This window comes from Coffea arabica, chromosome 8c (assembly GCF_036785885.1).
Source record: "Coffea arabica cultivar ET-39 chromosome 8c, Coffea Arabica ET-39 HiFi, whole genome shotgun sequence".
Taxonomy (NCBI): Eukaryota; Viridiplantae; Streptophyta; class Magnoliopsida; order Gentianales; family Rubiaceae; genus Coffea; species Coffea arabica.
Genome location: NC_092325.1, coordinates 3,847,458 through 3,874,843, shown reverse-complemented (window position 1 = coordinate 3,874,843; position 27,386 = coordinate 3,847,458). Strand labels below are relative to the sequence as shown.

Below are 27,386 nucleotides of genomic sequence, written 5' to 3'. Positions count from 1 at the left end.
TGCTTTTGAGTATGGAGCAGGGGTGTGCATCGAATTCGAATTTGATAATTCGGAATTTTTTGGAATTTTGGTATAGGAATTACCGATGGATTTCGATTTTGAATTCACCAGTTCCGATTTCGATTTCGATTCCGATTCCGAATTCAATTCGGAATTCGGTAAATTCCGAATTCACCGAATTTGGGTACCTTTTTCTCTTTTTTTTTCTTTTTTGTTAGATGTATTGTTATATAATATAAATTTTATATTACATATATTATAAAAAATATTATTATATATAAATATATTATTAAAATATTATTAGATACATAAATATATATTAATATACATATTATAAAATGACATTGAAATAAAAAATATTATTATATATAAATAAATATTAATATATATATTATAAAACAAAATTGAAATCGAAAATTCCGATTTCAGTGCCGAATTCCGAATTATCGATTTCGAAAATTCCGAATTCAATTAGAAGAATTCGAATTCGGTCGATAAATTGAAATTTTTCGATTTTGCACACCCCTAGTATGGAGTGATTCAGTATACCATTCAATTTAGCCGGTAATTACTAGCTCATCTTATCATAAGAAACCACTACCAAAACCTATATTGTGGCAGCTTTCTTCCACTTGTGTAACAATGTACTAACATTTTGTTCAACATTAATAAAACACGTCTTGTTAAAATGTGGTTAAAATGAACAAATTGCCTTTCAACATCTTTAATTCATTGGACTTCTCCTTTTATCTTCTATCTACCTTTAAAGCCAAAAGAGGTGATTGACTCCAAAACGTGCACGTTTACATTTTACCATTAAAACTTACAACAAAAAATTCTCAAGTGGTCCACAGAGAGGATGTAATCACAAGTAATCAACTGCAATTTGCCTGCCTAGAGGAAATTAAAGTTTCCATTTGGTTAAAAAAAAATTTTGGTATGTACTTGCATCATTTTTTTCCCTCCTGTTTTTACATGAAAGTGTGAATTTTCTTCAATAAGAGATCAAAAAGACAGAAAAAAACAGAAGCGTGAAAGCAGTAGCAGTCCTTACTATGCTGCTCCAATAAAATCGGAAAAAATTTCTTGATTAGAGAGCTACACTTGGTTCTGTTCTTTTTTGGTTTTTATCTAATATGGGTTCTTTTAGTCATAGGGCAGTGGAAAATGCCCAGGTCTTCTGCTCTTGTTTTCTTTTTCTCCTTCAATCATTCAAGGCTGCAACGTCAAAAGTAGGACCATAAATGTACTTCACTGTCAAATGCAGTTGCTCTAAAGTCCTGAGTTAAATGATTCCCTCTTGCTATGAGAGCAGAAAAGTTGTGTTTTTTTTCCCCTTATAAATGTGTCTATATATGGTCAAGTTTTGTTGAAGCCAAGGCTTTTGCTGCTACTATTTTTTTTTTCGGAGACGATAACAGTTGTATAAGCTAATCTATTCTACATTAAGAAAGAGGGGGCGGACCTAAGGAGGTCCAGGAATCACCCGAAGGGGATTGAACCACCACCGGACCAAACGGGTGCAAAACACACCCACCTGAATTTTTTTTTGAAGCAAACCACTTAAATGTGGCATTTTGCTGCTACTACATTTGACCAATTTTATTGAAGATTCATTTGGACATATATGAGTGGCAGGGAACTCTATTCGGTCATTTGCTTAAATATCTTGGGGTCCTTACATTTAGGAAAATTATTGAACCAAATGTCAGAAATGATGAAAATTATATATATATATATATTCCCTAAAAAATTATAAAATTTTCAATATCAAATGAAAATTAATGCATCAAACAACATTTTCAAATCAAATTATCCTAACAGTAATGAGATATGCTCCAACACTAAACTAAAAACAAAATATTTTACACTTTAAATGATTGCACCACAGTGACGTCAAAAAGAACTTTTAGTAGGACTAAAGCAGTAAAAGAAAAAAGGGAAACTTCAAAGACCTAAATATCTACGAAATAAACTTTAAGCATGCACTAAGTTGAGATTGTTAAAGTTGTTTAAGGACTAGTTTGATAATTTACTATTTTATTATATTGTTATGACAAGGAATATATAGTACATAATCTTCAAAATATTTCTTGTTTGTTATTACTAAAAAAAAATATGTAGCATGCGATCATTTTGTTGGATATACGACACATATGCAAATTTTGAGTTTTAAATTTAAATTCGGATTATATGTCATGCATCTAATGGTGAAGGTGTGTACACTGTCAGTATATAAAAGATTAATCCAAAAAAAATATGCAGCATGCAATCATTTTGTTCGCAATTGCCACTTAGACATTTCCTAGAAGAAAATTTGTAATTGCTGAGATTGAAGTTGCTCTTCACAAGTAGAAGGATATGATTGGTTATAAAATATTGTTGATTTCTTGCTGCTGAAGTGATCAAGCAACAAACTCATTAATCATTGTTCATTTCCTAGGCCAGATATGATTCGGTTGTGCTGCGACATTGTAATATTATGAAATTCTACATATTATTACTAGGATTACTCAATTATGTGTTCTAAGGGCATAAAATAAGAGAGAATCTTGACGTTTAGTTGTTTATAAAAATTAAAATATTTTTTTCGTTAAAATTTCCTCAATTCAAGGGATGAATGATAATGTTTAAATTTTATAGTGGACTCACTCCCTATGTTTTGTGGGAAAAAATTTATTTATTTTCCCATTTAGGAATGTGGTATCCTGAACCATATTCATCACAATTTTAGAGTGTAAATATAACAAAATGTTGTGAAACTAAGAAAATAAACCACGATTGTCGTGAAATTCATCTACAAATTTATCTCATTCATTTTCCTCACACAATTTTCATAAAATCACAAAGGTTGATAAAAGTAGTTGAACTTATAAGTTCTGTCTAATGAACTCGAGTATAAATCCCATAAATGCCGTCTTAGAACTACACCATCACTCTCCTTGGTTTTTTCCTTTGCTTTTAAAATAATAAAGGTTCTTCTATTTAATGCTTTAAAGACACAGGCTCAAGCATAAAAAAAAAAATAAAAAGCAGACCCAATATTTAGTTATGGATTAATTTTTCCTATACTGATAGTGTATACACTGTCAGCGTTAGATGAATGACAACTATGCAAAATTTGAATCACATGTGTCGTAGATTCAACGGTGATAGTGTATGTACTATCAGTGTATATAAGATTTACTCGTTAGATATCTGTAAAAGTTTAATCTATTTTGCTAAAGCTTCTTTAATTTAAGGGTAAGTGATAATGTTTAAAATTTACAATAAATCCATCCCTATATTTTGTATGCTTATTCTGTACCTTAGACAACATAATAGAAAAAAAAAAAAACATAATAACATACTACTACTATACTATCAATTGAATATTGGCATAATGTCGGTTTATGGGAATTTGAGAATACGCTATTGATTGTTCCGTTACATTAGAATGTGAAATGATTCTACATCCTCGTGCATGCAACACAAACAAAATCAGTACATTTGAATAAACAACGCCATAGGTAACTTGAGAATGGAGAGAGAGCTAGCAATTGTCTCAATCTTAACCCTACACGGGAACCAGAGATTTGATGTGTTTATATATATTATTACATATAGTAGTACCTACCATTTATAAGTTTGTCTTTGGTATTAGCTTTTCTCTTCTTGTTATCTACCACAAAGACAAACAATAAAGTATAAACAACTTTGTTTATCCTCACACATGCAGTGGTTAGTGTGCTGCTGATCTTTCCCCTCGCGTATGAAAACAAACACGAATAAAAATTAAAAGGAACAGAAGGGGAATTGCCAGGACATGGTTTCTTGATTAATATACATTCAACTTTCGAGGAGTTATAAAGCTTGGAGCAGGTTCTAAGTACAGCATCTCGTGTTTCTATGGACACACGTGAGGCCCACTCTAGCATCTTGCATGCAATACAAGAAGAAGATTTTGAAGGATCAAAATTGGGAGGATCGCAAATTTTAAAGTTTTGCACAAATCCTTAAACTTGTTCGATATTTGGGCTTAGCAACGTGATATTTGAAGTTGATATCTCATAAATGGAAACCATATGCTGTTTTAATTTCCAGACTGAATATATATAGTCGCCCGCCTCACGGGGTAGTTCGAGCGGTCCGCTCCCCCTCTTTAGGATATGGCGACCTTCCTGGCAACCAGGATTCGAGTCTCTGCTGTTAATGCGTTCGGGAGATGGGGCCTCTCTATCTGGGTTGGAGTGAGATTAGTTGGACCCCGTAAGGATTGACTCGGACATCCACTCCGTCAGAAAAAAAAAAAGAATATATATAGTCATTATTGCTTTTAAAAAAGAAGAAAAAGTAACTATATTCATGTAATCGAACCAAGAAACTGAAACTAAGAATTGATTATTGTGAATAATTTTTCTGCTCCATAAATCTCTTTGCCTCAAAGTCCAAATTGGACTCTTGTGCTAACGAAGGGAGCCCTCTTCAGGTTTCAATCACCACCAGCAAATCCACTTGCTTTTCGAAATGATTATTTGCACCAATATATGCTAAATAAAGTTTGAGAAGCATCAGTGATTTCAGGTTTCATCATTTGATATCATTTGCTAGTTTTTGTTCTGACTGAGTCGTCACATTTGGAGACACTACTGTTAATCCATTACAATTACATATCTTCTTACAAATTTTGCCATACCTTTAGCAGATGGAATTTGCATAGAGTTGGACAAAATGCAACTACATGGTAAAAATGAATGAATAAAGCCGTGAAATACAACCATGGAGTAAAAAGATTTTATGCATGCTTGAATTAGTATGTGGCCGAAATTGTCACCTATGCCCATATCAAGGTCAGCCATTAAACTTCAGCCCTGGTCGGCACTTGAGTTTTTGTCAAGTTTGTCTGCTATAAGTTTTTAAAAAACTTTAGCTACAGTAACCTCAATAAATTTCTTAAAGTTTTTAAACTATACATTTCAAAATATTCAAAAATTTACACACTTTAAAATTTTTTTTAAATACTTCTACAGTAAGTTACAGTAAAGTTTTAGACAAACATAAAAAAAACTTACTTGTCAAAGGAGCCTTCGTTTGTAACAGTACACTGCACTTGTAAGTTGAAGGCCAGAGTCCTTGGATCCAATGATCCAAGAGGCCAGATGGACTGGTCTAGGTAATGAAACAGCCAAAGCCGAACATTTATAGTAGACAAAGGTGTAGGAAACAATTAAATGGGGTAGAACTGTTGGGCAGAATAAGATTTCTGTGCTCCATATATTTTCAAATAATGGTAAACATACTCTGAAACTAAGCCATATCTAAACACCATCTAGTTGATGAAGAGCCTTAAGAGCAAGTACATCAAAATCTCGAGCTCCCTTAACCAAAGTAGATCAGTTCCTAAGCAAATAGTTACTTTTCTAGCAAAGCAGTTGAATTTTAACATCCTCCATGAACCAAAATAGCCCTTCCCTTAATAGGCTTAAAGTTGCTGCTTATGAGTTTCATTTGATTGCTTGATTATCTACACCGGAATCATTGAGTCGAAGACGTCATAATCCATTTATCTCCAAAGCAAAGTATTTGGCACATTATCGGCATTGCCGAGTGATACCCAATGATCAATTGGGCTTGACAAGCCAGAAGTGCCCAATACTTTGTGTCCATCTCCATGACAATGCATTCCACTAGAAAACAACGTCATGGGCTGTAAGTCCAGGTCTCTACCTAATGGAAGGTTTGATAATATACATGGATAACCAAACATTTTGCAGGAAAATCAGGAAAGGAAAGAGGAGAAAATTTGGATTCTAGGTAGAGAATATATACATATAACCTATAAATTCTTTCTTTTTTTTTTGGTCGAACCTATAAATTCTCTGAGTTTCACAAAATTTGATACATTCATGAGGCTATGTAAAATATACGTGTAACCCCACTTGCCTGCTACTACTAAACTATGAACCTTTTGGCACCACAAAACTTTACAGAGCTCAACTTGCAGAACTTCAAACTGTTCGTGTTAGGCAAGTCTGTCTGCTATAAGAAGCACCAAATCGAGAGAAGTAAAGATGGTAAACTATTGTGAGTATATTGCACGGAGCATATGTGCTCGTTGATCCTGCTGTCTTATAACTATGAAGAGACTTCGGGTTGAGGAGCTATACAGTTTGATCAAAAGAATTGTATTAGCCTGCGACAGAAACGAGAAAAATCAGCTCCCCCTACTAATCAACTCAACGATGATTCACTTTAAAAAGCTCAAGTTCATAATTGTACAAAAATAAGCATTTCAAGATTTTGATGTTTTGGACTGTTAAGCACGAGTAAATACTTAGGATACATCGGAAAGTGAAACAAACAATAGCAGATGCTTATTATTTTAAGAAAAACTGAGCCAAGGATACAGGTAATTTACCTGATTTTTGAGCATATGGAGGTCAAAAAGATTACGAGTTAGCTATTGCCATGGCTGGGACAATGAGACAGTAGGTGTTGATGCATTTAGACCTTGTTTACCATGTATAGCAGACTTAAGCACGTTATACTGTTCGTTCACAGAATCATACAATGCCTGCGTATAAGCTGTCTTAGTCTGCAATAACAATAAGATGATCTGTTATTAAAAATTCAAAGATTGGGAGTGCTAAACTGACATAACATAGGATCCAGAGAATATCTGAACCTCAGGATTCTACTCAAATATTGGGAAACGAGATCAAGTAAAATCATACATTGCGGTGAAAGAATTACATAATAGCCATTGAGACCCCCTTTATCATCTTCTTTTCTGTTCTGCTCTAAGTTCTATGCTTCTAACAACTCTTTGACTTTTCCTTTCCAGTAGATAGTCATGCCAAGTTAAGATGGAAAATATTGCAGTGCTCACTCTAATGCATGATTTAGAATATGTACAAGTCTTTCTTAAAAACGGTTATTGACTTACAAGGTCTGAGGTATTGGAGAAGAAATGCGGGATAAATATGAAGACTGTTATTTTGCCTTAATGAAGTGCAGAGAGAGAGAGAGAGAGATCAATTTCCAAACAGACCAGTCTGAAGGATACAAGAGAGACTGTGTCTATGCAGTGCATTTAAATTTCTTATACATAAAATCTACAAGCAAACTCATTTGACAGACACGAATTAACAAAGGAAAAGGCTGGCAGTTAAGATTTACGCTAAAAAAGAAACATGGCAAACAAACGTCCAGGGACAAACAGAATTCAACTGACCTAATGAACTTCAGTCATACTTGGTGCAACTAACCTTTTCAGGGTCTTCCAAGGAAGCGGCATGGAAACCGATTTCTGGTGCCACTGACAATCCAACCCCATGGAATGATATCATTCTTTTCTCCCCAATTTCTTTTTCCACCTGCAAAAAGAAACTTTTAAGTCAGATGAAATCATCAACAACAAAATATCAAATGCAAAATAAAAAGTTACCTTTGGTGGAGGGGGCATGATATCATGACATAATATTGCCAAGGGATATATGTGACCAGGAATACCAGCATGTTCCACAAGCCTTCTCATGTTGTCCACTGAGGAAACGTCAAAGGGTGCCTAAAAAGTGACATGTAACTATTAGAAAAGTGTGATTGGAAGAAGCTGGTGCAGATGACTCAGGTTATTGTAGGTTGGAATCTGCTTAATGAAAGCACGCAGGATGAGGATGAAATGTAAAAATTGCAAAGCATGATTACTTTTCCCTCTTTTCAATATATTCATATTTGAGCTTAATTTTGTACATAGTTGGTCCTTGATTACATAAAGAGTAAAAAGAAAACCTATACAACTCTTGACAAAGACCTTCAAGGGAAGTAATGCCAAAATGAAAAACCAATTGCAACTCTTACACAAGACAATTGTTTGGTAACTCATGGAAAGTATAAATCATGAGAGATAACCAGGGTTAAACGTCATTAAATATGGTTGGGATATATTTATGTCAAATAAATTGTTGAAATCAACTGTTAAAAGCACTGCCAATGAGATTGTCAATAAAGAAATTAATAGCAAACAAAGACCAAAAAAACTTGACAAAAATACCTTTTTTCTGTAGAAACTTTGCGAAGAAGCTATATATGCTTCTTATGTGTCACTTAGTCAACTTAACAAACTTTTTAAATATGCGTGATAATAACACCGATATCCTAGTTCTTCTTTTCTATGCGGACATACACAAAAGTATATTAATCAAGGATATCAAATCTTCTTTTTGCACCGGCAAGTTGGTTTTTAATGCAAAGACTTCATTCCAAGTAACTTGAGTTTTTGTTATCACTAAGTGCCATTGAAATACTAAGCTCATCAGCAAATTGTAGGGTTCAGAAACCAAGTATACCCTCATGAATTGACTCTTCCAAATGACTTAACCAACAAGCAGTTTATCAAGTCTACAGGAATCCCTTGGAGGTGTCAAGTTTTGAGTCAAAAGTAAATGAGTGATGGAATCTCCTTACTGGATACCACTCTCCTGAGACAGGATCTGGGCGGTCCCTGCCACCACTTGGTGCAATCCAGATTATTGTTGATCCACCCCTGGGATCAAATAAAGTTAGTCTTTGTGCAGACATAGTGCTAGATTAAGAAATCAGAATTAGGCCTAACTGTGCAAAGGAACTAAGAAATTAAAAGTGCAATTACCAGAGTGAGGAGAAAAATTTCAGGGGCAAAACAAATGAAGTCAATACTACTAATTGTATATCAGGATAAAGAAGCTCAGAATAGTTTCAGATTTTGCCTCCTAAAGGTCCAGAACTGGTGAAACTACAGTCAAATGATTTTAAGTGGAAACATAGGGTCCAATGATTGACATTAGAACGTGGTCGTGATATACAACAATAGAAATGCTTAAGCTTTGAAATCCTTTAACGTCATTAGAACTTCAAAAACGAACTATTGATGTTCAGTCCAAGGCTAAGATAGTGTAATCTGCATGCCCAGTTCACCTGTTCTAAGATCATAAAATGACCAGAAAGATGTTGCCAGTCCTATATCTGACTGAACTAATCAAAACCAAAATGGCAAAGGGAGCAATTTAAAAGTAGCATATAATACATAAATTTGCTATATATGCAAGATCATTATAGGAATTTAGAACCTGTAAGTTTTAATACTAAACAAATCATTCTGTGGAACAAATACCACATATCTGTACCCTTTTTACTTGGTAAACAACTGGCAATTGATGAAGCCAAAAAGAGGATGCTGGGTGTCACTAAACCAATAACGTCACATCTATATTGTTCCACAACAAAGAACACCCTTACTAGAATAATGGATTAAATACGACAATGGGGAGTCTGAGTTTAAATGGGACACGCAATGGTATCATAGCCAAGGCATTTGACAATGTTGTCACATACACTAGGAAGACGGACAATTGACAACTGGACTTAAAGATTAAAGGCAACTTTTAAATGAATTTGGAACTTCACATAATTCAGATAATTGCTTCTTAATGAATAAGCCAGTATACCTCAGAAGCAAAGCCATCTCTTTTAAGCTTTTTGTGTTTGCTCTACGTTTCATCTCAACCAGCTCAGGATCATCATTCATGTGCTTTTTTGAATAAACACATAACAGATTCCTGAAATGTAGAAAGCCAACCAACTTTAAATCATTTCAGAAGGAACAAGCACATTTATCAATACAAGCTTCTTTAAAGTAAATATAAATGCACCTTCCCATGCTAAAGGGCTTGCAAAGAGGATCAGTAATAACTCTATCCCCAGCCACATAGATCTGTGATGCACCATAAAAACGTTGGTTTTAACAGATTACTCATAGCAGATATGAAAAGGCTTTTACTTTTAGTCTCAGATTATAGATAGATTATTTCACCATGTTCTCAGCAAGATTAGGATTTGTTGATTCCAGCAGCAATGCAATAACAGCTGGATCTGCTTCAGTCTGGTGGTTAGACATCAAGACAATGTTGTCACCCTGAAAATACAATCCAAAATACAGAATTTTAATTTTTATTTAGGACAGAAAGCTGCAGAATACTATTTATCATATAATTAATAGATAAATAATAATCAAATACGTTCTTAGTTACACGTCCACAAAAAACACAGGCCAAAAGAAAGGTTAAGGGAGATAAGACTACAGCACTCCAACTTTAGGTTAAGCAGCCATCTCCTGCACTTAATCTCAAACCACGTGAAAAAACAAACGGGGAAAAAAAGGGCAAATGGAACCTTGTTCCCTATCCCCATGTTAATATGATATCTCAACCATTAGCAAACTAGAACATATAAACTATCAATGATTCCCATCCAGCTTCTTTAAGCCAGCAATTTTACAACCTAACTTTCATTCTTGGCACAGGTAGCATCATCCAGTAATGTTGTAATTTTTCATTCTATATCAACAAATCAAAATGAACTACAGAATCAAAAGTAAAAGCAGTATCTAAAGCCCCCGAAAACAAAAATATTACTTCATCCCAAATTTTTCGTCGTGTCTAGAGAATCATTTTTTTTCAACAGTACTGAAATGTTGCTTTGTTTTCTATACTTACCCTTCAGAACATTGTAAGAAATGACCTAGGTCAAATGAATTTCCTGTGTTAATTAACAAGCTACCAATGAACCAAGCGTAGTTGCACACTCGACTGATATTAGAGCTAGTGTAATTCATGGGGACCATGTGCATTCCATGCAATTCTTTATCAGATCACCATCAAATGAAAAGGAATGCACGGAAACACACTCTGTTTGCCATCACATGTTCCAAGCTGGTGAGTTTCATGCACAATTTCTTAGCAAAAGTCAAAAGAATTATGATGGGCCAGCAGCTCATTTTAAATGAAGGGTAGGAATGGAAATTAGATGAGAAATTTTTATCATATTATAGAGTGGCTGTATTTGGACAGACCAAAATAGAAAGTATGACACCTCAGTGGGATGGAGGGAGAAACAGTTACACTCTTACCAAGTACTTTTACAATTTTCTCTCCAAAAACAATCTATTCTGTTACATCTTTTTTTTTTTCTTTTTATCATCTTATTTTTCATGAAAAGTTTCTTCTACTGTTTCTCCTACATGTTACTCTTATGCTACAGTTGGGTGAAATGCAAAAGAGAAGGACGGAAAGTAAAGCTAGATCTAAATGCTTAAATTTCCTTCTATTACAAGCAAGGAAACTCGAGAAAATATGGAATTTCATTTTCACTGCTTTCCAATTATTTTAACTCTTTAACAGTTATGGATCCAACTGAGGGATGACAATCAGAAGCATAAAGAATGAAAAATGCACACGCAAGCACCCATACACAAACCAGATAGAGAGAGAGAGAGAGAGAGAGAGAGAGAGAGAGAGAGAGACAGAGAGAGAGGGAGAGAGAGAGACAGAGATCTGGAGACATGAAGTGACTCTAAAGATGGAATTTGAATAATAAATCCTCACCAACCATAAAAAGGAGGAAAAATAAAAATCAAATGCACCTGAAGAAGCTTGTCTCCAATTTCATTGAAAAGAGAAATGTTTCCAACATAAGAGTTCCTGTAAAGGGATAAATTAGTGATTTTGCTTATTGCATGGACCTCTAAAAAAAAGAAAAAAAAATGAATAAGGTGGCAGAGACTTCATGCGAGTCCTAGAAATAAATCAGAATTATATAGGAAACTGTACAACTGAGGGTTATTGCAGAAGAGGAAACCGCACAAGATATGTCACTTGGCAATTAATCTTGAAAATTGACAACTCAACAAATAAGATACTTGTCCCAAAATACAGCCTAAAGAGACCAATAACCAAACAGGATCAACTATCCTCTTTCACCTAGAGGGAATAGACAAAGTGTCCTTCCAAAACAAAAATATATAGTTGAATCTTGTTAGTCCTTAAATATCCACTTTGAACTAGCCTCCACCTCCTTTTTTCTAGCACTTAGCCTACACCATCTCCTATCAGTAACTGATCTATCAGATCAAAGCTCCTGTTCAAAACATATGCACTAGATATTCATGATTACAAATATAACTTTTTACCCAATCCCACACAAGCACACAATCACTTTTTCAACCACTGAACAAAAATCACATGTCTACTTCTTTTTCTTTCTTTATGAAGGATGCTTTACGGTTTCCATTACTGAAAAAGCCAAGCAAAAAGGCAGCAGGAACTGTTACACAAATAAATTAAATAAATGATTTTTTTGGCAGGCTATTGTTGTTGTTGTTATGCAGGGAAGGTGGGTTTTAAAAGCAGGGAGGGGGAAAGGAGAAAACTAAATGCCTGCTTCTTTATCTTCTTTTGAAAATTTCTTTTCTTGTTTTACCTTTACTTTTAAGCAATCTTTTCCTATGTAGCTTTCTTATGGAGATGAGCAGGATAAAATGGCTGTAAAATACATATGAAAATATAGCATTTGTAGGTTAAAATCTTCGTGATAAAAACTTAAGCCCTCATTCTTCCAGAAAAGAAGGCTGAAAGGAAATATGTAAGATAACTGAAAAACAAAATGATATTCCAATTTGACAGAAGGTAATGGCTGAGATGCCAATAAATCTCCCTATGTACTGTTTCTTGCTTCCCCTCAATGAACCCACTAAACAAAAGCTTGCTTGATCTACTGAGAGAAAAGCTTGACACAAATCTGACATCCCATCTCCTCCTTAAGAGAAAGATCTAAAGCTCTCAGGTGGAAGGATCTTACATCCTTCTTACCCAAACTCGAAAGCCACTCCCATGATGGAAATCATCTACCAATTCATCTAAAATACGCAACACCAATGTCTAACAACTAGTGCTTTTCTCTCTTGCTTACTGGTAAATGCTCTCGATCTCACCTCACGTTGTCAAGTGTTATTGACCAAACCAGGTGATAACTAACTGACCTCGGTGTTTACATACGCCTACATGTACCTTCTTATCCTTACCCATAACAGCCCCAAAGGAGAGAGAAGGGGGGGCCCACATTAGGAATCATATAAGTAATCAGCCATGGAATATCAGGAGATGACAAGCAATGAAAGCTCAGTTGGTTTCATGTACCAAACTTTATCTCAAAGTTTGATGTCAAGTGGGATTACACGGAATTATCAAGTTAAAGGGGGGGGGGGAAGGCAACCAGCCAGGTCACTTGGTTGAGATGAAGTTATACAAGAGATTACAGGCATCCAACTGCATACTCAATTCAGACTGCATACTCAATTCAGATAACAGTTTATTCTCAGAGCTATTTCAAAAGTTGGACAGAATCTAGCATAAAGCAAAAAAAAAAAAACTTACAAACACAAAGCATACGGTTAAAGACTTTAAACAGAGAAAGAAAGAAAGAAAGAAAGAAAAATAAGCCCGTAAGTTCAGAATTTCAAAGTTTTAACCCCAGTTGCTGGTAGTCATTTGCAGACAGAAAGCATTAAAAAAGCAAATTTGACCTAAACTGGGGTACACCAGCTATGGGATTTGAATTTCAGGCTGCACTCAAATTTTATTTGGCATAGCCTAAGCACATTCCCATATATGGAGATTTTTCCTAACCCAACAAAGAGAAGTACAGCCACTCTACTCACTCCTGAATTACAGTAAACCAGACATCCTCAGTAAAATGACAAATAAAAGAAATAAAAGACTCGCCTGAAGTCAATCAAGGGACGGATATAATTTTGACCAAACATGTAGTAGTCAAAAGGTTCTCGAATAGCTTTGTGATAGGATGAAAATTCAAAAGGATCCTGAAAGTGGATGCCAATCAACAATTATAACAAGGAAATCCTAAAATTGCAAATAGTACAGCATTAGATGATACCGTTCTTACCTTGACATCCATGAAGATGCGATCAAATGCCAAAGCCATATTAGATAATACAATCTCACGAGCTTTGGGATCTCCACTTTGGTAAACCTGGAGTGAAAGTATCATATATGAATCACGAAATAGCAAACATTCGAGATAGTTATGAACCAAACAAAAGAAAAGCACAAGACTATACTTGAATAGACTGTACTTAAATGATAGTCAGCATGGTTAACCACCATTTTCCACTCAATATTGCACAAAATCAAATTAAGCATAAACAAAATTGTTATCAATGTAAAAGGTGTGCATGCACTTAAATTTAGAAACATTACAGATATTATTGGAAAAATAGCCAGTCTTTGAAGAACTCATACTACCATTGATTGCTAATTTGCCAGGAAAAAGAGAGTTTTCACTAATGAAGCGTATAAGCATGCTGCAAATAGTATCCCATTCAAATGATTGGAAAAAAAGATTGTTCAAGGGAATAATAAGGCCATAATCTCATGCAATGCTTGTAAGAACATCAATGTATATATTTGACATGAAATCAGACGTAGGTAGAACTGCCTAGAAATCAATTAATCGAAGTTTCACAGGATACAATGTGGAATGCCTTGAAAGACATCATTTAAATCAAGAAACAGCCCTACAACCAGGCAAATGAGCCCAAAAATGAAATGATAAATTGCTTTCCAAGACTTGGAGTTATTCAAATCTCATATAAACCATTTTGGATCATATGCTTTAAAGTTGTTGTAGATTAACATCACAAGTATCCAGAAATGGAGAAATATCAACAACCAACAGTGAAGAAAAAAGTCAGCTGGATTGAACACCTTCACAAATGTGCAACGAGTAAAAAGTATCATAGAAACCATTGTCATATTTGATAAAATATTCTACACCCAAATGAAAGATCAAATTGCAAGTACAAGAAGATGCATTTACAGCATTCCGGTAGTTCTGATACAACTCCTCCATGCCTTGAGTAACATTCAGAGGCAACCTTCCAGATTCTGCTGCTTTTCTAATCCCAGAAAGTAGATCTGTAAAGCAAGAAATGGAAAAAGTTCAGCATGAACCACTATTGTACAAAAGCATTTTCATTCTCAACTTCTATTACTCTGACAGGTAAATACCAGGAAAACATCAGATAACACCAACCATAGTTCCAGTCTAAAATCACAGGTTTCCACAGTTGCAATCTAATATCAAAGGTTTCATTTTTGAGGTAGGAGAATCAGGCCATTACAATACGACATCCCCCCCCCCCCCCAAAAAAAACCCCATCATGGCCATGGGGGGAAACAATATACAGCATTTATGATTAATTGATGTAATTATTTTCAGTTGTAAATAGTAAATGCCCTTGTCAATTTCAGATATGACACTCACATTTTGGCAAAAAGATTAGTTTTAGGGAGGCTGTATTGAATCCAAGATGATTCCATTGTTATAACACACTTCGTGTAAAGCAGCTGCATCAGTTGCTTACATTTATGCTTCATGAATAAACCACAACTCCTTACAGGTAAAGCATGTATGGAAGTACTTTGGATGTTTAACAATGTTTTCAGCCTTAAATAAGTGTTTCAAAGGAATGCGCTTTAACTAGTTTCGTCTTTCCTTACTGTTATACCCATTCTACTGAAGTAAAAACTTTTGACATTTTATAAAACAAAATTATATAGCTCATCCTGTATCCAAATCTATTGTAGTTAGACTTTGGATATGCAAAATCAGATCCCATGGTTAAATGCAACTATACAACAGTATGCAATTTGAGACATTAGTGAATCTTCTTTCCCCTTGCTAGTATATGAAGCTATCATCTTGCCATACAACAGCCAATGTTTCATGCCACCTTTGCATACTCTCAAGAATATGAAGCAGTTGGCAACTCATTCGTCTAGAGTTATCTCACTCCACGCGTTTTTCATCCAAACTGGGTATGGTGAAGGGAACTAAGTTCAAGATACAGAAAAGGACAGCCCCTTCCTACTTTCTTGGGTGGCAGAAGAAGTGCAAGGTGGCAGATTATGCAGAAAGTCACGAATAATACAGAATTTGCATGCAGAAAAACAACACATAAATTGTAGATTAGGTGTAGAACTCCTACTTTTTAATTTTGCTGGAAAAACAATAGCAAAACTTACAAATTTCATTAGGCCAAAAAAAAAAAAAAGAATACGGTTAAGCTTCTCTTGATCTGAAAAATACCCACACATGATCATAGCTGAAATCTTCTTCACATAGGAAAGAATAAAGAAATTGAAATAAGCACCCCATGTAAAAACTTTAAATACATTCTGAAAGCAATGGCTATGGTCATCATTGTACTTTAAAATTTTTTGGACTAGAAGATTGAAAAAGAAAAATAGAACCCTAATAACAAGTAGAGTATCAACCAGAAACAAAATGGAAAAAAAACAAGAATAGTTGAGTATTATATTTCTCAGTCCTAACAAACTGCCACGTGACATAGAAGGGCACAGAACACTGTCTTCCACTAATTGACTATGGACAACTATCCAACGTAACTTAGATGTCTCAAAACTGCAAGCCCTGGGTATTATTACAGCACTATTCAGTCCAAATTCATAAAGCATCTTGATTAGAATGAAGGAAAAACTGCAGCTCATCAAGAATTTACAAGAAATCAGCACGACCAACAAATTAAGAGCCAGGATACCTCTAGACCGTCATAGCAACCAAACATGGGATCATTCAACTACAAAGGCAAAGGAAAAAAAAAAAAAGAAACTCAAACAAACATATTTACAAACACATTTACGAAGAAATGTAACGTCATGTGCACAATGCATACAACCAAAACTGAATTTTTAGCAAATTGTAAAAATTCAATAACTGCAATCAATCATTTCCACTTTCAACGATAAAAATTTTAAAATGTACAAGAAACACATTTTACCTATAGGAAGTGGCTAAACTTGATAATTACACATGCAAGAGTGAGTTCGTGTGTTTCACACACACACATCTTTATTTTATTCATTTGAATTATGTATCTCGTGATATACACAGCAACTGAAATACAAGCAACGTATTCGCTGGTATAAGCAGGTGCACATACAAATTAAGTTCGTCAACACACAAATTAGATTGATTAACAAATTACACATATGTCAATTTGTTAATATATATGCAGATAAATGCATTAAGACACTCACGCAGGAAGAATAAAAAGAAAGAAAGAGCGAAAGTGTATGGACCAGAAGCGGACCTTCTTCAGTTCGGAAATCCACGAAATTCAGCGAGAGCGAGAGCTCCGAGACGGAGCAGCTGGAACTAGAACCGGAAGCAGCCAACGCCTCCGCAGCTGCCGTGGCGGAACCTTTCGTCTTATCGCCACCAAAAATCTCCGCCATTCCTCTCACCGACTTAGCCGAAGGGCAGAACTCTACAGAACTGGAAACCTTTACTGAAAAAATTGAAGCTGCTCTCCAACTTGAACAGGCCGGAGAAGAAGCTCGAGCTGCCCCCGCAGCCGCCGCCGCTCCCGAAGTGAAGAGGCTACATGGAGGAGGAGCAGAGAGGATCACCATGGAGACAGAGTAAAGAGTAGAGATAGAGAGACTGAGACAGTTTTAGAGAGAGAAGGGAAAGATTATGCCATATAAGAGATAGTGTGGTTCTTATTGTTGAAAGCTTGATATGGAGGGGGTGGGGTCCGCGTGGGGTCGGAGTAGGATGGTGGGGGAAGGGGAATAATTGGGTAGGGGTGAGTGCGTGGTGATTGATGGTAGACGCACGTGCTTTTTATCTCCCAATAAGGACGTGGAAAAATCCGATGGTGATTGATTTTGAGGGGAGTAGAGCTTGGTGAGGTCTTATCGTGACACGTGGCATTGATGAGGGAAATATAGGTCTGATCGATGTATATCCTCTTTACACTATCCATTTTTTTTCCATTTCTTTTTCCTGGGAAGAGCAGCACAGCTCTAGAGCGGTTTTTTCAGTTCTTGATTTTGAAATTTTATGAAGTAGTCCTTTCAGTTTTGGAATTTGCAAATAATATTAAAAACTTTAGTGTGCAATTAATTGTTCAATTGAAAATTATCTGGAAAATCATAAGAAAAGAAGCTAGCACATAAATGGAATTATGGATACATTTTGATGACTTCTTTTTTGGAATTATGTGTTTAACAAGAAGTTTCAAAGTTGGACAAAAAGGTTTAATTATGCCGCAAAGATTCAATAGATTATGTTGTTCCTATTTAATTCAAGCAAAACCTCGAGAAAATTTTTCGACCAAAATTAAAACTTTTAAGAGTAATTCAAGTTATCAAAGTTTATTATGACTCTCTCGATTCAACTGTGACTATAGTTTTTTTTTTTCTGACTTAACACGAAATAGTACTTGAATCAATTTTAATTGACTAATTTAGTTTAGATTTGATAACGCTTTTCATTGGTGAGAGTAATTATTTTTTAAGCTTGTGGAGCTCTAAAATACAAAATGTACTTGCTAAGAAGTATATGGGTAAGTCTTAAATAACCACAAATTTTGTAAGCATGAAGTTAAGAAGAAAACAATTAATACTCTTCTTACATTAGTGGCCAAATTATGTGCTGTGGCTATCAAGGTCCCATCTACTTTTGTGATTACAACATTACAAAAGGCTAACATCAATGATGTTGAACTATACTAAGTATTTATCTATTTGAGATTGCGTAATTAAGATGGCAATGTGCATAAATAAATTGTGTTCAAACAAGTCCTAAAAGATGACGGGAGTAAAGAAGCACAAACAAATGAAGGCCAACTTGACGTTGACTAATTGAGACTTCAGACCTATTTGGGATTGGAGTGTTTTTAGTCGAAAATTATATTTAGATGTTAAAAGTATTTGATCAACTTCGACCCATAAAATTAGGAGTAGATCTTTTGATGTTAAAAGTACTTTTAACAAAAACTCAAACTTTTTATTTTTAGAGTAGTTTTGTGATTTAAAAAATAAAATATCAAATTTAATCATTTCATCTTATATTATGAACTAAATAAAGAGATAAATTTAATCATTTTATCCTATATTACCACATATCTTGTTTAGTGATGCTAAATTTGTTAATACTAGCATTTAGTACTATTTATCAAATAATTTACCACATATTGGTTTGTCATTATATCATTTTGGAACCGATCTCACCAAAAAGTTCAATATTTATAAACGCATATTATTGTCTAATTATTGAACCATGGCTCTCTTTGGATTAGTGACTTTTTCACAAACAAGTTTTTCCAATACAAATGTTACAATAACACACTCTCAAGAACACCTAACATATGCAAATCTCAAATTCAACTAAAAAAATAAATAATTAATGAGAAAAAACCCATCGCCTCTATCTTTTTTCACCCACCACCATCGTCCCTCTCCTTCCTCCTCTCTTCTCTGCCTCCTCCCTCTCCTTCCTTTTTGTTCCTTCTCATCCCCTTCCCTTGCCTCTCAGCTTCCTAGGCCACGATCAGACAAACCTTCTAGTCATAGTCAGAAGTCACGATCTAGTCGCAATTTTTGGCCGCGACCAGAAGTGGCATTTGGCTACAACTAGAAGGTTGTGCGAGAGAAGGGTAGAGGCAGGGGAGGGAAGGGTAGGAGGGAGGACGAGGAAGGAAGGAGTGAGGAAAGAGAGAAAGAGGGAGAGGGAGGAGAGAGTGATGGATGGCGATTGTACCTAGCATTATTTTCAATTTTTAAAAAATATCTCAAAAATTTTAAATTCTAAAAATATTCCAAAATACATTCTTAAATACACTCTCAAATTCACCCTCAAATACATCCCAAAACAACTAATCATTTATAATAAAAGTTTTTTCACATATAATTGCTACAATAAAATTTTTGAAAAGCACTTCTAAAAATACCTAATTCATAAGGAGCCTAACCTTAGGTTTTGAATATGTTGGATTCATTTTTCCATTTGGCATCAAACAAATATGTTGGATACATGAGAAAGGATGTAATTTAGAACCATAATTAATTTTATTGCCCACCAAAAGCAAATTAGCAATAGTTCTAAGTTTATCAAGAACTAAAATAGGATGTGGATAAGCATAGAAAAATAAATAATTTAATAGTGGTGACGCAGTCTTGATTAGATACGTCTGGAGCAACATTCCAACAAGTGATCCTCCAGACAAAAGTGCAAGTTGATCTCAACTCTCAAAGTGTCCAAACTATTTTTGTCATGCACCAAACCACCGGGAATTAATTTAGATTTAGTTTATAGTAACAACTTGTTTAACATTATCCTTGTGATTTGACGTATGAACCCTTTCAAAACCTCATATTACATCACCTTAACACTTTTTTTTTATATGATATATATAAAATAAAAAAAATATTTATAAAACAAGTAAATAAAATTGTGCAAATAATAAACTATCAAACAACCCAACATGTTACTAGTTTATACTTTATACTATTAACTTTTGTTAATTTGTCGACTTTTCAAGGCTCTCCTGACTTGTGATTTAGGATTTGCATAATAATCCCTGGAAAAAAAAATTCTTTTACAGAAAGCCCTCATGAAGAATCAAACTTCAGAAGTGAAACAACAACCCTTCTAGTTAGTTTATAAGGACTGGATTTTTTTTAATTTTATATTTTATCGTCCATGCCAATTTCTTTAGTTTCCAGATGTACGTTCCCCTAGAAAAGGAAAATGGAACTACACCATTTGAAACATGGTGTTGAAACATGGTGTTGAATGGTTGATAAGGAATTTGGAAGATGGACACTTACCAGCACAACCAGTGATAGAAGCACAACCAGCGATAGAACCTCAGCCCACGTACTGATAGTAGTTTATTACAGAGAAATATAGGTTTCAAAGGATAAGGCAGAGTGGATTTGAGGCGAAAGATTGCAACTCGAATTTATATAGGAAATCTTAGGGCTTGAAATCTTGACCAATGAGGATTCAGAAAATCTGAGGAAGATCAGGTAGGAGCTTAGTGAAGAAGAAATACACAGATAAAATGGGACTCATCATGTAAGGCCAGAAAATATTCTTGAGGATTTAAAAAAAAAAAAAATCAAGCAAAACGTGGCACCACGGGGTGCCATTATCCTGTGGCAATTTGGTCTTCGGATTCTCATCCACGAAGCCCATTTGGAAGACTTAAAAAAATTCACCACCAACTTAACATTTCATCCTGCTTTGAAGATTCCACGCAAGAACATATTATTGGTGTAGGTTTAATTAATTATTATATATCATTGAAGATTTAGTATTAGAAGTTCTTAACACCTAACTTACCTGGTAATTTCTCAAACTCTCTTTTCTTCTTAGCCACTTGTACCAATCTAGATAAGCTTATCAATTCCCGGCTGCCAAAAAAAAAAAAAAAAAAAAAATCCATCTTGATTAGTGCCACGATTCAGGTCACCATTCGAGAAGGGTGTGGCCAGCATGACACGATCTCTTTGCTTTATCAGTGCTCTCTTGGCTGATGCTGAAGAAAGGCAAAACCAGGATCGGGCAGTGCAAGAATGGTTGAAGGGTCTGGAGGAAGTTGCTTATGATGCTAACAATGTTTTGGATGAGCTCAACTATGAATCTCTTCGTCACAAGGTGATGGGGTCCCAAAACCAACTCAAAAGAATGGTATGTTGCTTCTTCTTCTGCTCTAACTGTATTGCTTTCCGTTGGAGGATGGCTTCTAGGGTTACGGAGATCAGACTTAAGTTGAAGGAGATCAATCAAGAAGCCAGTGAATTGGGACTGGTCAGTAGGGCAGTCGTGACAGCTGACCTCCCTGCTGCTGCTGGAGGCACAAGAAGTCAGCAGACCGACTCTGATGTTGCTCCAATTTTTGGAAGAACCGAATCAAAGATGGTTGAGATGCTGTTGAGCCCATCTGAGAAGGTTGTTTTTGTTCTTCCAATAATTGGTATGGGAGGTTTGGGAAAAACAACTTTGGCTAAATCGATATACAACAACAAACAAATTCATGGCATTTTGAGGTAAAGTTCTGGGTTTGTGTATCGAAAAATTTGGAATTGATTAGGGAAAAAAAAGATATTTTTTAGTTCTTAATCATGGGTGGAATGACTTTTTCACCACTATGAAACTATGAAAGGACTCGATCTAACCAATGGAAGCTGCTGCTTTATTACCACTCGCTTGAGTCAAGTGGCACGTATCGTGTTGGGAGTTCTGATGATGGATAATGATGCCTATTTCGTAGGAAGACTATCTGATGATGGTTGTTGGTCTATTCTAAAGGAAAAACAACTGCAGGGGAAGAAGTACCAGATGAATTGGAAGTATTTAAGGACAGACTTATAAGAAGATGTCACGGTCTACCATTGGCTGCAAGTGTGTAATTGGAGGTCTGTTATGAATAAAGAGAAAAGAGGACTGGCGATCCGTTTTGGAGAATAGGCTTTTGAATTTGAGTGAAGATGAAGATGGTCTGATGCAAATACTTGAATTTTGATTATTTAGCATTTCCATCCATCAAGAAATGTTTTGCATATTGTTCTACATTTCCTAAGATACTTGAACTTTGGACGGCAGAAGGTTTCCTTCAACCAGATCTCAAAAAATGAAATAGCGATTGAGAAAATTGGAATGAATTATTTGAGAAATTTATTGCAGAGTTCTTTGTTGGAAGAAACAAGAGCTTATTTGCAAACATGTTATAAGATGCAAGATCTACTGCATGACCTTGCCAAATCAATGTCAATGTCTACTAGTCATTAACTTGGAGACTGGTTTAGTAGACAAAAATACTTAGGTTCGTTACCTTGGAGGATCTCAACTGGAGAACAGGCAGTGAGAGTTTTTGAAAATATATCAACTTCACTTCACCTCAAGTCGTTTGTTGAGGTTGCCAAGGAAGATAGTATTGCTCTTGCCATGAAGCTGCAGAGACTCGGTAGATTATCCTTTACCAAAATTTAAGTCTAAAGTTTAAGCCTTACTGCAGTGTCATAGTTTTATGAAAACACTACTACTATCTGTAGACTGAGCAGAAAGATTCCATATCTGCTTACTAATTTAGGTTAGGAAACAATGACAAAAACATTTCTTCAGCTTTCTGTAAGATTTTTGTTGAACAGAAATGTCATGCAATTATGTGGAATTTCTTGTTAGCTTTATGATCTTCTATACATTGTCCCAAGTTTTTCTTGTTTGCAGTGGTATTAGGCTCAAAGCTCATCGGAGACCTCAATGGCCCTTAGTTACTGCCTCTACCTATGAACATCCTCTGATTCATTCTCGAACGACACCATGTTTCAAATGGGAGACAAACATATAGGGTGGCACCTCTCTTTTGCTCTACGTTGTGAATGTGGTGGTGCCTTCAAACTGTCAATCAGCTGTAGCTTTTGTGGTCATGATACGAGGTAATTAACTGCAGTGAAATGTCAGTCTGTCTTGGGACTGCTTATTGCCTGTTAGCTGGCCTCAACTGCTCACAAGTCACAACCCTTCTTGAAGTTGCACCTTAGCTACATTACACGGAAGACAGTTTTCTGAGTTTGCACGTTCTCTTTTTGCAGTTAAATATATAGGATAGATATCTTTTGCTTCTAAGTGTCTCAGATGGCCAAAACCTGTATATCATCAATGTCGTGCCTTCAAACTGTCAATTAGGTGTAGATTTTGTGGTCATAATACGAGGTAGTTTTTTTTTTCTTTTTTTTTTGTTGGTAAGAAAGAGAGATAGATTAATTAATAAGTAGCTAGCGTTTACAGAACGAGGCAAACTGAAGCCTCTACACTTATCCTCTAGGAGTTTCAAAATACAATTAGGGGCCAAAGAAAAAGATACAAAATCTTGCTCCTGCTTTGCTCCCATTCTTGCCAAAAAATATACGCGCTTCTATTCGCTTCTCTGTAGATATGCTTAAAAGAGCATGCTGGTAAGGTCTGCACAAGTATCCTGCAGTCAGAGGTAAGAGGGGATATTCTCTTTTTTCCTGATGGCTGATCCATTGGATGGACCTAGGCATACAAATTCTGAAAACGAGGCTAAGGTCATAGAGACTGCGTCTGGAAGCTTAGTATGAGGCTCAAAGATAGTTTTATTTCTTTGCTTCCATAAGGTCGAGTGCCCAAAGGCAACAATGGTACCCCAGTGGCGATGATAACGAGTGATGCTGTTACTTTTAACACTCGTATAGATTCCATCAACACCAGCACGGGGGCAAAGAGATGTTCATTAAATTGGAAAGGTTGCATTGCATCCATCTACTGATTTTCCATCAACAACAGCTTTGGCAAACAAAAAAAATATTTCCTAGAGGATGGTACCTAAGTTTGAATCCTTGGTCCTAATTTGTACTTCGAAACAATCCTTCGATGCCCCGTTAACCCACAAGATCAATGTACAGTTTAGGTATAAGCTGACCAAAGTATCATGTTGTATAGCCTAAAACTGGAATTGTCGAGGTTGTTGACTTAAATGACAGACACAATCTACAATTTGCAGTTGCACTTCATACAAAATATCCTCAACTATCATGTTTATTTCGAAATAAACCTTTCATACAACAAGAGCACTTTCTTCTTTTCAAGCACCAGTCTCCTTAGCAGCCAAAAAATCGGTTGCCACTCGAGGAAATGCGCCTCTCTTAGCTATTTCCTCCGTTACTGTAAATGTTCTCCTTGAAACTTAAACCTTTTCTCTGTGTTCTATGGCTGGGAAAATAAAACATGTAGCCTTGGAGATTGTTGGATGCGATAAGTTTAAGTTAGAACTTAGAAGAGTGGTGTTATTAGGACAAAATGTTCTTACTTATCAAAAAATACCTTTTAATTGGGAAAACAAGTAAGAACTTACTCATGAAAATATTAAGGAGTTAGAACTTAGAATGTCATATGCCTACTTGCTCAGTTCAGTAATTAGGCATTATAGTCACGTTACATATCAAACAAAAATTGTAACAGGCGCAGTCACTTCTAGTCAAAGGGCACGGCACCAGCTTATCCAAGGAAATTCATGATCACCAAATGAAGTACTAGGTTACAGAGAACGAAATCTGCAAAAGCACGCTCTGGTGGTAAATCCTGCAACATAATAGCCAATTGTCAATTAATGAGATCCAAATTACCAAACTTGTTACAGGAATATCAGATCCTACTGGCACCCATCACAATGAACAATGAATGGTGTTGGTATTTCTCATACCAATTCTATATATGTCTCCTTTTTTCACTCAAAATAAGCTTAAACTCATGACTGCTATTATCTTCGTGTAAGCAGGGAAAAATGGGTCATCCCATATATACATGTTCAAGGTGGGTGTAAAATATTACCAATCACAACCCTCTGTGTGTGTGTGTGTGTGTGTGTGTGCGCGTGTGTGTGTGCGCGTGTGTGTGTAGCTTTTCAGTATGTCCACCACAGATTTGGAACTCTCTACTTGATGAAACAACAGAGATCAATGACAGCATATACACAGCACCAAAAAATGCTTACCTTAAACTCCTTATTTTCTTTGTTTACTTGGATGCGAAGACAAACTGCAGACCAGCAAATCAGCAATAATAACAAGTTAAAACTTGACAAACAATACTATGTTGCAAACCTTAGCCTTTCATATAATAATAATTACATGCAGATAATATAAAAATCCCCAATTATGTTTACCAGCAAGAACTGCAGTTCCAACGCAAGAACAATAATAACAAGTTAAAACTTGACAAACAATACTATGTTGCAAACCTTAGCCTTTCATATAATAATAATTACATGCAGATAATATAAAAATCCCCAATTATGTTTACCAGCAAGAACTGCAGTTCCAACGCAAGAAAGGACTCCTGAGAGGAATGAGTTGAAGGGAAATGATCCAACAAGAGCCATGTATACTACCTGATTATCAGCCAAAGCATAATGAAATGTTAAAAACATTTTGGGCTAAATAGTCACACAAGCACCTATGATAAAGGTTAAATGTATTTCCTCAACCACCAAACTAACAACTTTTAATCATTGGTGTTGGCTGAAAATCTTGAAGAATGCTAGTGAATATACAGAGAAGCAACTCTAGTTCAGATGGAACTTATATAGACTTTACTTGTCAAGCCATGAGGAAACCACAATGTGGAGAAACACATAATATGTGCCAGTTAGGTTTTCCCAGCTACTCCAGCATGTGAGTGTTTTAAATCCAAAGATAGACTCATTTTTTGCCCATTTCTATAAAATGTCCAAAGTTCTTTACAATAACCACATACTCCATCTTTGAGGCCACCATTGCAGTGATGGCTGTATCCCCAAATCAACCAAAATCTAATAGATTAACTTTAAGAGGGACTATTGAACATGTTGGCATGCTGAAATCAGGAAACCTGAAAATTTTAATCCCTCTTCCCACACCGACTCTTAAACACAACCTTCCTTTGTCAGGGCCTCACACAGGGCCTTTAGTACCAATATAGAGTTATTATATGTCGGACGCAATTCAGATCCATTATACATCCCTTTGCAATGGACAGAAGGTAAAACTCAACTCTCATCCACAGACCCCATCCACTCCATTTCCCTCTTCTCCAATCAAAGCTGGAATAAATACAATAATTCTGTAACAGACCATATACAGTAGCTATTAGCTACCTATATCTTTTGACCTTAACCGTCAGCAACCAATAATATTCGACATGCACATTCAACAATCTTTAATGCCTTAAGAATCAATGTACATTTTGCTCACATGTAGCAGAGTTCACATATGAAATACAATTTTCATCCCTCAACTCCACAAATGTACAAACTGCATTCCTTAAACTTCATCTACAACAATGCTCTCCCCACTTCCTTTGCATTCCCAAGCTTAAGCAACAATTCTATAATATGGTAGAATCTGCATACTCAATTAAAGCCTATATTGAACCGATTGCTCCAACTATGCCGCACAACTAAGATCTACTGTGGAAGCTTAAATTCCTAGGACACATTTAAACATTCGAATATCCACAAGTTCCAAATGATCATTGAACTGTCTTACGAAACAGCATTTATTCCGAATTATGCCACAGGAACACTCAAACAGATTGAATAAATCAAATAACATAAAATTCAAATAAAATAGTTCAAAATGCCATATTTTGCAGGAATACAAAAGCTTCAAGCAATCAAACAAGTAGAATTTCATCTCAAACATCACATATTAATTCCATCAAATTGCTCGGCCAATCGAGTCACATCCAGACAGTCCAAAAAAAAAATAAAGGTCAGCGGAATCTACAAGTTCACTCCACATATTGAGAAGTTATACACATAAGAATTTAAATGAAGCACCTGAATTAGGGCAGTGGAGACGGCAAAAATGATATAAAGATCGATGATCTGAGAGAAACAAAGGAAATTTCGTTAGGATTTCAAAAACTGCTCCGCTGCATTGATTAATTTGCAAAGAAATCGAGATAGTAAGAGAGGTGGATTGACCTTGAGATTGGTCGGAGTGGCGGCATAAGCAGATCGGAGAGATTGGATAAGAGCCTGAGCGTCCTTCGCCGTCGACGATCTCGCCATTTCTTCACCCACTCTTGCTCTCTCTTAGCCGTCGACTTGCCAGATGTCTAGTCAAGCTAGAGTACAAAAACCCTTAGATAGTTAGATAACCCGATTCCTAAACAACAGAGAAATTTTATGATCAGTA

At 35.6% G+C, this 27,386-nt stretch overlaps 2 protein-coding genes across 2 annotated transcripts; both read right to left on the bottom strand.

Annotated features, from left to right (window-relative positions):
* Positions 1 to 5,781: 5,781 nt before the first annotated feature.
* LOC113706399 (glycerol-3-phosphate acyltransferase ATS12, chloroplastic) lies at positions 5,782 to 20,644 on the bottom strand. The gene is made up of 14 exons (XM_027228305.2): positions 20,511 to 20,644; positions 16,985 to 17,274; positions 14,689 to 14,786; positions 13,756 to 13,842; positions 13,575 to 13,672; positions 11,438 to 11,495; positions 9,830 to 9,931; positions 9,669 to 9,730; positions 9,465 to 9,575; positions 8,446 to 8,524; positions 7,427 to 7,546; positions 7,248 to 7,355; positions 6,398 to 6,574; positions 5,782 to 6,172 (listed from the first exon to the last, which is right to left on the bottom strand). Exons 2-13 carry the CDS (start codon positions 17,127 to 17,129, stop codon positions 6,440 to 6,442), a joined length of 1,203 nt encoding a protein of 400 aa, XP_027084106.1. The 5' UTR covers positions 17,130 to 17,274; positions 20,511 to 20,644; the 3' UTR covers positions 5,782 to 6,172; positions 6,398 to 6,439.
* A 3,907-nt stretch (positions 20,645 to 24,551) lies between these two features.
* On the bottom strand, positions 24,552 to 27,364 carry LOC113706400 (dolichyl-diphosphooligosaccharide--protein glycosyltransferase subunit DAD1). The gene is made up of 5 exons (XM_072063969.1): positions 27,173 to 27,364; positions 27,026 to 27,073; positions 25,510 to 25,597; positions 25,202 to 25,245; positions 24,552 to 24,789 (listed from the first exon to the last, which is right to left on the bottom strand). The coding sequence occupies exons 1-5, from the start codon at positions 27,257 to 27,259 to the stop codon at positions 24,706 to 24,708; spliced, it is 351 nt and encodes a 116-aa protein (XP_071920070.1). The 5' UTR covers positions 27,260 to 27,364; the 3' UTR covers positions 24,552 to 24,705.
* Between the last annotated feature and the right edge of the window lie 22 nt (positions 27,365 to 27,386).